This window comes from Polypterus senegalus, chromosome 10 (assembly GCF_016835505.1).
Source record: "Polypterus senegalus isolate Bchr_013 chromosome 10, ASM1683550v1, whole genome shotgun sequence".
NCBI lineage: Eukaryota > Metazoa > Chordata > Cladistia > Polypteriformes > Polypteridae > Polypterus > Polypterus senegalus.
The window spans coordinates 132880871-132894133 of NC_053163.1; the positions used below are offsets into that span (position 1 = coordinate 132880871).

A 13263-nucleotide genomic window follows, 5' to 3' on the forward strand; every position below is an offset into this window, starting at 1 on the left:
AGGAAAACAAATAACTAATTTCTTGAGTTTAACCGGGAGATGCGTGCATAAGGCAAAGGAAAACAAATAAAAGAAAACAAAGTGATAAATCTAAACGAGAGACAAGAATCACATTCAAAATTCAGGCAAGAAGTCAAAAACCTGGTAAGGCATGAAAATCAATCAGAAAGAGAATTATGATCAGGGTTTTGCAGGATTTATCTGCAAATCGGATAAAGCTTAGTGCAACCGCTGACCTTTTATCTCATCTGCTGATGAACTCAAGGTCATGACCCCCAAAGACCACGCCCCTAGAAACACAGGAGCTGATCCTAACAATGCTACACAAAATGGCTTCCACTATAGAAAAAGGTTATAAAACCCCAAAATTCAGCCCTGATCACCTCAGTATGAAAGTATATCTTGAAAGATATCTTGAACTGTGTTTCATGTTTATGACAGTACCTCGAGCCAATTATGTCTTTCTTGGTTTTACTGTATTCCTCCACTCCCTCATCTTTGCCTATTCTACACTTCACTTTGGCTTTTCATTTTACTTCAATTCCATACCCTTTATTATTTAAGTTTTTTATTTATTTTTTATTTTTTTGTCATGTCAGGAGAGGGTTCTCTGATTGAATTATTACTCTCAGGTGCTGAAGTCAATAAGGCTGAAGTTACTTGAGAGGTCCATTTAAGACACCTGTAATATGTTGTCTTGTGATATTAGCTGGCTTATGCAGTTATGCTCTTCACCTACAGTACCTTTGAGCTTCCATCACTTAAGGTTTATCTAACTATAGATTCTGTGGGCTTTTTGATATTCATTTTTTAATATAACATCTCAGTGTTTTCTTTATTAATGGCATGATCAGGATTTTAGGTTATAAAATCTCCTTGTCTTCTAAAAAAATCCTTATGACTTTGTTTGAGGGATTTTAGAGGTCAACAAATCTTGTCACATGTGTTTCTGTACTTGCTATTGTAACACTAGAGGGCACTGTTGGTCCTCTAACCCAACACACAGACACTGACAACATAAGGTAAAAGCACAAAGAAGTTTCTTTTAATTATTTTCTTCTTTAAATAGTGCCCTTCAAGCACCATAGCCACCAATAAACAGGCAAATAATCAAACAATAAATACAATTCTCTCCATATATCTTCTTCCCACCTCCCAGCAAGCTTCATCCACCTCCACCCAACTCTGGCTCACTTGCTGGGTTCACAGAGGTCCTTTATATAGTCCTGGGGTAAACATCACAAGTAAACATAAAGCTCTTTATCAACAAAATTTCGTCGTCTGTATGGAAAAAATTAAACAAGACTTGCATAGATGGTCAACCCTTCATCTCACACTAGCTGGAAGAATTAACACTGTTAAGATGAATATTCTTCCTAAGCTCCTTTTTTTATTTCAAAACATACCAATATACATTAATAAATCGTTCTTTAAGCAATTAGATTCAACAATAACCTCATTTATTTGGAATTCTAAACATCCACGCATCAAAAGAGCGACCCTACAAAGACAAAAGGCAGAAGGCGGCATGGCTCTACCTAACTTCCAGTTTTATTACTGGGCAAATATACAGTCGATAAGAACCTGGACACAAATAGAAGAACATACACAGGCATGGACCGCAATAGAAGTAAAATCCTGCAGTACTTCTTTGTATTCCTTGCTTGTGCTCCAATAAACACACGTTATCGGCAATACACTAATAACCCAATTGTGCTCCACTCACTTAGAATCTGGAACCAATGTAGAAAGCATTTTAAGACGGAGAAGCTTCTATCTGTGGCACCCCTGCAAAAGAACCACCTCTTTCAACCCTCACAAACATATGCAGCTTTTAATATCTGGAAAAAATTTGGAATTAACTTGCTTAGAGACCTTTATATAGACAACGTCTTTGCATCCTATGAACAATTACGTTCCAAATTTAACATTCCAGCTACAAATTTCTTTCACTATCTTCAAATCAGGAACTTTGTTAAACAGAACCTTCCAGATTTTCCTCATCTTGCACCCTCATCCACGCTGGAAAAATTATTGCTCAATTTCAAGGAGTTAGACTCCATCTCTACAATATATAAAATCCTTTTACAATCCCTTCCTTTCAAAGATCCAAGAGGACACTGGGAAAATGACCTCTCAATTAATATATCAGAAAAGGAGTGGAAAGTAGCAATGCAGAGAATTCACTCAAGCTCCATATGCGCAAAGCATACAATTATACAACTCAAAATTATATATCGAGCACATCTGTCTCGACTAAAACTCTCAAAATGTTTCCAGGGCATGATCCAACCTGCGACGTTGCAACCAAGCCCCAGCCTCACTAGGTCACATGTTCTGGGCCTGCTCCAAATTAACATTATTCTGGACAAAAATTTTTAATTACCTCTCAGACAGTCTTGGACTCACAATCCCTCCTAACCCATTAACAGCTGTGTTTGGGGTTCTTCCAGAGGGTCTTAAAGTGGAGAAAGACAAACAAACTGTGATTGCATTCACTACACTGTTGGCACGCAGACTTATTCTGATAAACTGGAAGAACCCAAACTCTCCTCTTTTAAGTCAGTGGGAAACTGATGTGTTATATTATTTAAAATTGGAAAAAATCAAATACTCAGTTAGAGGATCTGTGCAGACTTTTTCAAAACATGGCAGGATCTAATCAGTAATATTTTGAAATGATTTTATAAAGCACAGAGAATTTGTTGATTTAGGTATTTTTAAAAGCCTTAAATTTTACACCGTTTGGCTTGCTCTCTCTCTCAAGGGTGGGGATCGATCTGTTCTTGGCATAATTTTTTTTTTTGTAAAAACTTGATTGCTATGTATTGATTGTAATAAAATTAATAAATAAATATATAGTCCTTGAACCGGAAGTGCTTCTGTCGTTCCGTCCACGTGACTTGCCAGCACTTCCGGGTCAGACGGACTCTTGAATTTTCATCAGCCCGGAAGTACTTCGGAGCTTCTGTCCTCATGACTTGGGAGTACTTCTGTGGATGAGATATGACTCCTCTGATTCTCTTGCAGCATCCCTTTGCGGCACCCACAGTACCCAGCAGGGCTGTGGTATTAAACTACATGTCCTATATTGCCATGTGAGGATCCAGGGCACCACTGCAGTCCAGGGGAGCTGCCATCTAGCATTTTGGGGAAGACAGTGTCCTTGAAAAGCTGCCTTCCCCCATCTTTCCATCCCAGGGTTGAGCTGCCGGCTGTCTCTTACACTATGTTTTTAATAATTTCAAAAATAATTAACATCCTTCAGCAATGCTATTTTGTTTTACTTGTGGTTGCCTTTTTGAGAGTTACTTGTTGACAGTCGCTATGTCGTTGTCAAGCAAAATTAATCAGAAGTGTGTGTCCAAGCCGTGCACTTCTTGGATTCTCCCGAAAGATCTTTATATTCATTGTTTGTTGTTGCTAAATTCCTGCCTAGAAATAATTGTGCTGTGCTCTCTTGACTACGATTTACAATGGTTGCATGATTCTTTTTATTTTTGGTCATTGAACTTTCTTGCACCATTTTCCTGATTCTTCATACACACCTTGAGCATAATTTCACTAACCTTTTGTCTTTCTGGTTCTGATTTTTTGATTGAAATTTTTGTCTTAGCGGTTTCTCCTCCTGATTTCAATTTCACTCAAAAGCTGCTGCCACCTTGTGGAGTCAGTATAAAACTTAAAACTCTCAAACAATCAGTTTGCCTTGCAATCCAGGCAGACATTCCTGGCAGGCCCGTCGCGACAAGGCAGGCAAACCAAGCAATTGCTTGGGGCCCCGAGCTGGCCTGGGGCCCCAAGACAACGACTGGTTAAGAATAAAATGCAGCGACAAACTGTGTGAGCGCCCCATTGATAGTGAATGCAGTAAAGTGCAATGACACTGCTATCGGGATCCCCCTCAAGGGGGCCCCCCTCGCTGACAGCAGCCAGCCAACCACGCGATCTCTGCTGCTGGCAAAATACAAAACTTCCTCGGCAGTCAGGAAGCGGAATTATGCTTCAGGAAGCCAAAAAAGAAAGAAGAGAAAGGAACAGGAGGATAAGAAAAAACAAGACAGTGGTAAGTGATAAATTACACACATAAAATAGCTGTCTTGTACAAATGGTGCAATTTTGCAGCAGGTAGGCTAGCAGAAATATGTTTATGTATCATACATAAATGACATGACATTGCTATAGCTTTGTAATTGGTTTTGATGAAAGTGGCATAGCATGCTATACTAACTATTCCACTGTGATAATCTAGGAAAACCACACAATAAATTCTGTGTATCAAACATTAGCTTGGGATGTTTTTAAGCATTGGTAGTTGACTCACATATAAAGTGTGAGTGAATTTAAACTGTATGGCTATGCTGTGGTTCCTTTGCGTGCGTGTGTGCGTGCGGGGGGCCTCCATGTCCATTTTGCTTGGGGCCCCCAAATTCCTTCAAACGGCCCTGATTCCTGGTGGAAGGTCTTTCTATCTCTATGAGATGTCCAAGGATGCGTTTTAAAATACAAATGCTGAAGCAGACATCATGTGAAAAGTTCAGGAAAAAGGCACTGTAGCCATCAATTCTGGACAACTAAAAGGGTGTCCCAAAATTCACGCAAGAAGTAATTTTGATAGAGAACACAGGTTTTTAATTAAAAATTGTACATTTTTAATTGATTCATAAAGTATACAATATAGGGTTATGCATGGAATAGCATATCGGGTAAATGGCCTCCACGGCTTTGCTGGCACATACGCACTCTTTTGACGAAATTTTCCATGACCGTTTTGCATAAATGTGGCTGAATTTCATTGATACAGCGCTCAATTTCCTCCTTCAAGGCATGGGTGGTCATGGACTTGATGGCATAAACCTTATACTTCAAAAAACCCCAAAGAAAAAAGTCCAACAGCGTTAAATCGCATGATCTGGGCGGCCAATTCTGATCACCAAAACAGGAAATTACACGACCAGGAAGTGACTCATGCAGTAATTGAATTGTATCTCGGGCTGTATGGCATGTGGTACCGTCTTGTTGAAACCACATGTCGTCCACATCCATATCTTGCAATTTAGGCAGAAAAAGCTGGATTATCATGTCGCGATAAGGAGCACCATTAACTGTTATTGCCTGACCAGCTGCATTTTCGAAGAAGAATGGTTTGATGATGACTCCAGCCCAAAATCCACACCAAACAGTGACACGTTGTGGATGCATTTGTTTCTCAACAATCACTCGTGGATTTTCTGAACCCTAAATATAACGATTTTGATGATTAACGAAGCCATCAAGATGAAAATTAACCTCATCGCTGAAGATGATTTTGTTCAAAAAAGTTGATGAAGTTAAATCACTATTCTGACCATATTTTGTAGATAGATAGATAGATAGATAGATAGATAGATAGATAGATAGATAGATAGATAGATAGATAGATAGATAGATAGATAGATAGATAAATAGATACTTTATTAATCCCAAGGGGAAATACGAAAATTGTGAACTGTAGCTGCCAAACCTTCATTATTTTTAAAATATTGCTCAATGAAAATGCTTTGTTCTTTCGTGTAGCGCTCCATTTTTAATAACCCTGAACTGTGAGCTGTCACGCTGCCTTTTTTTTTTGTTGAAAACACTTTACCGCACAAATGGTAACAAATTCAAATCTTGCGTGAATTTGGGACACCCGTTACAAAGCTAAACCAAGAAAAGTGAAAAACTGAGGTAGCCATGCAGGTGACAATCATCAGAATATTCACATAGACATCATGCCCAGACCCTACAGCATAGGGGTCTCAGGCTAAGTGAACCCACCTACAACTACCAATAGTGTGGTGTCCCTCTGTCGGTTTCCTTCCTGGGTAGAGGAGATGATTGCAGCCCTTAGTTCAATCTTCAAATCGAGAAATGGCTGAATATGACTTATAAACAGAAACCCAGAAAGACAAGGGTTAAATTTGTCTTCCATAATTGTGAATAAATCAGTCAATCTAGTTCATTTTCCCAAGTCATTTCACTGCAAATGAGCCATGAAATTCTGGTGGTTGAGTGAACAGAATGGGGCAACCAAGCACAATCAAGCCATGATGCCGCAGGGGAAACAAGTCAATGACCAGCCCAAACCCCCAAACACTATTCCTTAGTGTTTTACAGGAACATTCTGTTTTTTTGTTTGTTTTTTTTCCTACAGTGCTTTGCGGGTCACCCCCTTCTGTGGACAACGCCTTTCTGATTGGCCGTAAGAGGGCTCACTATGACATCCACTCCACCGTGCGGTACCAGTGTGCCGATGGTTTCCTGCAACGCCACGTTCCCACCGTCAAGTGCCGCAGCAATGGAAAATGGGACCGGCCAAAAATCATCTGCAGCAAATGTGAGCATTCTGGAGATAGTGCTTGATTATTAGACAAGGGTGATTGTGAAATTCATAAATGGTGGCAACACACATTGTAACCTGACAAGATAATTGGCAGATAACAATGTCCATTCTGCTGCCCGCTCAAATGAGCCCTGGTTGCCTCTTATGTGGGGCTGTCCTCGGTAAAACCTTCCTTAAAAGCATCTCCACACTTCAGCATTTACCATCTAATTCTTGTTTCATTCTTATTGTCTTCCTGTTACCCTGTCTTGTGTGCAATATAATTTTTAATCTGTGATTATAATTCTTTTTTAACCCCCTGTATCACCTATTTTCACCTTCTCAGTGATTCTAATCTTTACTACTTTTCCACCTCCTTTGAATCTCTTAATGTCTGGTGTTCTTTTTACTTGTTTGGGTATATTCTCCTTTATGTTTTCATACCTCCTTGATCTCCACGCTGACTTACTTGTTGCCATTCTTCCTCCTCTTATACTGTATTTCCTCCATGTCTTTTATTCATCTTTTATATTTCCTTCACTCTCTTCATCCATTCATTGACTCCCAAATTCTCTTACTCTGGCTCTCTTTCTGATGGCAGAACAGACAGTTTTTCAAAATACTGAACATGATGCTAATCTGAGGTTAGCAAACATGTAAAAAGGGCGATCAGGCTGATCCAAGTAATTATAGGCCAGTAGGGTTAATATGTATCGCAGGTCAATAAATACAAGCAATTATTATGGAAAAGATTGAGCAGCACATTTTTAGGGTTAAAGAGTTTAGACTTTTAGGGAACAACTCAGATGAGGAAGGTCGGCTTCAATAATATGCTGGAAATTTTGAGGAAACAACAAAAGAATATGATCAGAGAGGTACATGTGATATTACTTATCTTGATATTTAGAAGTCATTTGAAAAGAAACCCCTTGAAACAATAGAGATCAAACTAAAAGGAGGGCGAATTCAGGGCCCAGTGTGTAGGTGGGTGCAAAAGTGGCTCAAGCACAGGGAGCAAAGAGTTAGAACATTAGCTCAGTCTAGATGAGAACAGGGCATTCAGCCCAACAAAGCTCGTCAGTCCGGTCCACCTAATTCTTCTAAAATAACAACAGGTCAAGTTTTGAAAGTCCCTAACGTCTTATTGTCTACCACACTACTTGGCAGCTTATTCTATGTGTCTGTGGTTCTCTGTGCAAGGAAAAACTTCCTAATGTTTGTGCGAAATTTCCCCTTGACAAGTTTCCAACTGTGTCCCTGTGTTCTTGATGAACTCATTTTAAAATAACAGTCTTGACCCACTGGACTAATTCCCTTCATAATTTTAAACACTTCAATCATGTTGATCTTCTTTTGCTTAAAAGTTATGGTGAGAGGAACATTTTCAGAATTAGTGGTGTCCCTCATGGATCACTGCTGGGGCTGCTGATTTTTTTAATATGTATACACAATAATAATGTACTCCATAAACTGGTTAAGTTTGCAAATTATACCAACCTAAGTGGAAGGTAGATAGTGTAGAATCAGCTTGATTGTTACATAGGAACTTCAACAGCAAATAGGTCTGGGAAGATGAAATTTAATGGAAGTAAATGTAAAGATTGTTCCAGTGTAGTGGTGTGTGGTGGTGTTCTGGGTATTGTATTGTATTTACCTGCTTTCTTTAACACCCCACCAACCTACCTGGAAAGAGGTCTCTCTTTGAACTGCCTTTCCCAAGGTTTCTTCTATGTTTTTCCCAACAAGTGTTTTTTTTTATGTTTTTCCTTCTCTTCTTAGAGAGTCATGGCTGGGGGGCTGTCAAGAGGCAGGGCCTGTTAAAGCCCATTGCAGCACTTCTTGTGTGCTTTTGGGCTATACAAAAATTAACTGTATTGTATTGCTGCTGAGGTGTCACCTGTCACATGGCTACACTCGTGTCCCAATCCGGGTGGTTTGTCATGTGGTGGGTGCGGCAACATGCTGTAAAATCAGAACATGCTCCCAATCAAGTAAGTAATTACATGTAGGAAGTAGATACTGTAGGTATAAAAATAGGAGTCTGAAACTTGAAAGTACTTAGAAAGTACACAGCCTTTTGAGAAGACCCTAACAGTCTTAGTGGATTCATCAAGACCGTGTACAGGAGCAATCTAGAACGTTAATAGGATATTCAGTTATTTACCACTATGTGTGGAGTACAAGATAAAGGAGGTTGTGCTTAAATTATATAATGTACTGGTGAGGCCTCATCTGGAGTAGTTTTGGTCAACATATTGCAAAAAGGACAAAGCAGCCCCAGAGAAGGTCCGAAGGATAGCAACTAGGTTTGCTTAGAACTGAGAGATGTGAGCTATAAAATGAGGAGTTGAACCTTCTCTGTTTAACCAAAACAAGATGAAGACAGAACATAATTGAAGAGTTTAATATTTTAAATTATGAAAAGAATTACTCTTGAAGATCCCACTTGTTAATTTAAAATAAAATCTACAACAAGAATAAGGGGAAAGAGCAGATTTTGCAGAAATGTTTGAACATTCTTCGTCACGCAAAGAATCTTAGACTGATTATGAAGAGCAGGGCTTTAGGGATCTTTAAATCTCAACTTGATGTTAATTTAGATAATCTACATGAAGAGGATGGACAGTCTTCTTGGACTAAATGGCATGTACTTGTCACAAGGTTTGTATTGTTTTAATTCTTTCTCACCAAGACAAGATTGGTCTCCACAGGAATCAAAAGCTGTACTTTCTAACTAAGCAAATACTCAAAATCCAGCTTTGCCTTTCAGCTTTGTCATTTATGTTCAGCATGACAATACTTTCAGGCTTCAGCTTCTCATGTGAAATCTGTCAACTGTCTCCCATACACTTCTCTACACTCACTGCACCTTTTCAATTACTTGTAATTGTCTTTCTCTACCTCCCGTGATCGCTTTTATTCTTCCATGGTTGTTCTTTGAACATCTCCTCTTCTCTTTTCTCTTTCACTCCCCTCACTGCCCAGACTTTATTACTTGCTGTATCACAGTCTGCCATATCTCACTTTTGCCTCATCCTCATTTTCTCCTTCACACCCCTTAATCTTTTGCGTGCCTCTTTCTTATTTTCATGTTATCATTTTCTTCCACCCTGACCTTCACCTTTTCCATTCTTCTATACTCTCTGCTCCATGCCATCTCTCATAGTCCACCTTTCTCTCCTGTTGCCTCTCTTTTAGCTTTGCTACCCTTTCTCCTACCACACCCTACCTTTGCCACCATCTCTTAACTCCGCTTCTCTCACTGCCTCTCCTTTTTCTCCTTTCCGTTTTCCTGGCTTCTCATCCTCTATAGAGCTTGCTTACCCGTTTTGTTCTTTATTTGCTCTTTATTGTTTTTCACTTTCTCATGTATGCACAGCGAGGAGAGCTCATCGGTCCAGACGTCACCACCACAAGGCCAGAAGGGAGTGGAGGAAGCACCGGAAGCACATGGACGAGGGCCGCTGGAGGGAAGACAACAGAAATTATTTCTGAAAAGCATAAAGATATTTAACACGATCAAAACTCAGAAGACAGAAGAAAACAAGGAGAAAGTGAGCCTGTGGTCTTGTCTTATGACGCTCCCAGTGCATGCTGGGAGAAGTGGTTTTTCAGTTGGGAGGCTAGGAGATTGCTGCCGGGCTTCAAGGAGACACACACGCACACACCGGTCTTTGACTCTCAGACCACAGTTCCTACAAAACTTAGCCTTGAAATTGTAGGCTGCTTTCTGATTGGTTGGTTGGTTGTTTGATTGATTGGTTTATTCATTGGTTTGCTTATTGATTTAATTTTATTCTGACTAGGTTTCATTCTCTTCTCACTTTATCGTCTGACCCGCACTCAAAGGTGTCACAGTTACGTCCAGCAGCTGGACACGTGATCCGGACCTGGTTTCAATTTCCCAGACTTTGCTGATACGATTCTTCACTTTTTCTCCAAATGCCCCCTTTCTCGTTGCTCTGGCCAGGACTTCTTGCTGTCTTAGGCCCCAGTTGTACTTTTGAGTCCAGCCTTCAGCTTTGGGTTCATCAAAGTCATTCTTCTTAGATTAGTGCCCGTCAAGATGAGGAAAATCAGTGGAAAAGCTTGGGGAGTCCTGGGGTCCTGGTCAAGGATTGGGGAGAAAGAGAACGGTGGGGGTAAGGATGGTAGAGGTAATGCTGGACTGTTTTGGGGCCACGCTCTTGAAGGTGCACTTCAGTGGTCAAATTCCTGGCTCACTTCTTAATGCTCACCTTGCTATAAGCTCAACCACTCCACGCTATTTGGGATTCTTCTGTCACCTGTTCACTCTGGCGGCTCAAGGGCACATTGAAAAATAAGACCTAACACCCAGGTGGCCAACCATATACTGCATGAAGAGCCCCAGGCACTTCTTCTCTGTCATTACCAAGCATTAGACAGACCATTGCAGGACAAGCACGGCCGCTGTGATGTGAAAGTGTGTGCCTGTCCTCCATGCCAACTGATGCCAGCGTTCACTGTGCCCTGTACAGTGCCTTTCATGCCAAAAAGTGGTGGCAGTGCTCATAGTAAAGTTCTTCAAGTAGTCTTTAAGTCTCTTCCTTCATTGGAGATGGTTTCTTAAAGTAAGAACTTTTGCCTGCTCTGTGGCAGAAAAGACCTTAGTGCTTGGTTTTGGCTGCTGGCTAACATGTTTTATCTCTTTACCTGTTTAGATTAGTGTAAAAATCTGCCATTAAGGCCCAAAAAAAAGCAAAATTTCGATCTTCACAAGGTTAATCCAAATACTTCATATGAATGGCCAACATTATACTTCCAGCATTCAGAATCCTTTTGATCTGCACTGACTTGGAAGCAGAGTCCTTAAGAAATGCTTGGGCATCATTAGTGATGAGTGAAACAGCTGAACATTTTGCACAGAGTTTTGCAAATTTTCCCCTAAAATTCATTTCACATGTGATTTTGCAATTGAAGTGAGTCAGTCAGTCAATTTCTAACCCGCTTAGTCCTGAACAGGGCCATGCCATGCCATGGCTGGAGCCTATCCCAGGCAACACAGGGCACAACACAGGAATGAGCCCTGGACAGGGTGCCAGTCCATCTCAGGGCAAACACACACACACACACCAGGGCCAATTTAATATGTCCAGTCCACCATATCTGCAGGTCTTCCGACTGCAGGAGGAAATTGGAGCAGCCATAGGAAACCCACATAGACGCAGGGAGAACATGCAAACTCCACACAGGGAGGACCTGGGACTACGCCTCTGTACCTCCCCCACTAAAAGGATGTTTTTTCAGTTGTTTTTTAAGGTTTTGGAGTAGAAAGCAAGAAAGTTTGACCCCTAAGATTGTATGCCTCTTCTGAAAACTCTGTCTCGCTCCTTGACTCCCCCCCAAACCCAACATCACCCTGATCTTTGACTCATTCCTCCTCCACACATTCTCATCTGCTTCATATGCTGCCCGCTTGCATACCCATTTTAGTTGAGAGGTAACACCATCTTCACTCATGTTCCCCAATTCTGCAAGCTGATTCAAGCCAGGAGTTGCCAGTGGGCATACATCAAGACCAATTGGATTTTAGGAGCAGAGAAGTGCCTAGAAGTGCTCTCTAGTCATTTTCAGTTCCCACACTCTGCACCAAAACAACACTGTCCCATGTTTTTCCACCTCCACAAAAAGGTTGCAGATTAGGGATCTGCACTGGCAATCGGAAGGTTGCCGGTTTGAATCCCATAAATGCCAAAAGGGACTCTGCTCTGTTGGGCCCTTGAGCAAGGCCCTTAACCTGCAATTGTTGAGCGTTTTGAGTAGTGAGAAAAGCGCTATATAAATGCAAAGAATTATTATTATTATTATTACATCAAAATTTATGTGCTAGTAGTGAGAATTTTGCTAGTCACAAGGCACAATTTGTTTCACAAATGTATTTGCAAATCTTTATGTTTTAGTACAAATTCAATTTTACACCACATTTCTTAATTCATCAATAGTCCTTATAAATCCATACTAAATCTACCATGAATAAAATCAGAGATCAATATTATTTTCTTATTCATATCATATTTTCCCAACTCCTTGGGGTTACCTGGCCAAACTTGGGGCAGACATCTTCATGGCAACATATGATTCCAAATTTAATGGAAAGCTGACGTGTTTTCCAGTGCAACGTTCTGATGTTATCCCAAATCCATATTGCATCTGCATTGAGAACAATCCTAAAGTGCCTAAATATCCAAAGCATACTTACATTGGAATCCTTAGTGTGCCACAGCTGGTCTTTAACTCTGATCCACACTCCATCCATGTGAATCTTTTTTGAGACGTGTTGCTGTTGTCTTTGGGCTGAAATGAAGATCTGATGGTAAACAAGGCCTGCTGCTGAGGTTTAGGGTCAGGACATTTACTGTGTTTCAGGATTTTGATCTGATGCTGGCTCCATACTAAACAAGCACCATGGAAAGTCTGAGCAGAGCTTGCTAGCCTAGGTTTCATAAGAAAGCATTTTAAAGAAGAGGCGAATGAAGTTTTAATGTCACCTCTAAACTGTTGCTTAAATACTCCCTTGTAATCAAGTGTCATCACTTGGAGGAGCCAAAGAGGAGCAGCATTATAATATTAAGGGTTATAAATCACTGAGTCTTCTGTTGGGAGTCGCTCAGGCCAAAGTTGTTAGATAAACTTTCAAAGAGTACTCTTTGACTCTGCCAGTCCATCATGTAACAATGACCCACAAAGGAAGTGTCCCTCTATGCCCAATGTAATATTTCCAGAGACAGCTTGTATCACTGTGGAACAGTCAACCCCTTTTTATGGAGACTTCCCTGCTTGTGTGCCCTGCATGGAATACCACAATGAATGAACAATAACACAGCTGTTTCGGTAGTTTTTTCAGAACCATGCTTTTCATAGAATACTTCCTTTAAAGTGCAAAAGATTGGAAGTTTCTC

The 13263-nt window shown here is 40.5% G+C and overlaps 1 protein-coding gene across 1 annotated transcript in view; it reads left to right on the forward strand.

The window, feature by feature from the left end:
• The window catches only part of ncanb (neurocan b), a 135175-nt gene extending 124332 nt beyond the window's left edge, over positions 1-10843 (forward strand). The window contains exons 10-13 of the mRNA XM_039767704.1: positions 3031-3098; positions 4036-4066; positions 6176-6358; positions 9723-10843. Of these exons, the coding sequence (XP_039623638.1) occupies positions 3031-3098; positions 4036-4066; positions 6176-6358; positions 9723-9838 (398 nt within the window). The 3' untranslated portion in view covers positions 9839-10843. The remainder of the gene's footprint in view (positions 1-3030; positions 3099-4035; positions 4067-6175; positions 6359-9722) is intronic.
• Positions 10844-13263: the final 2420 nt, after the last annotated feature.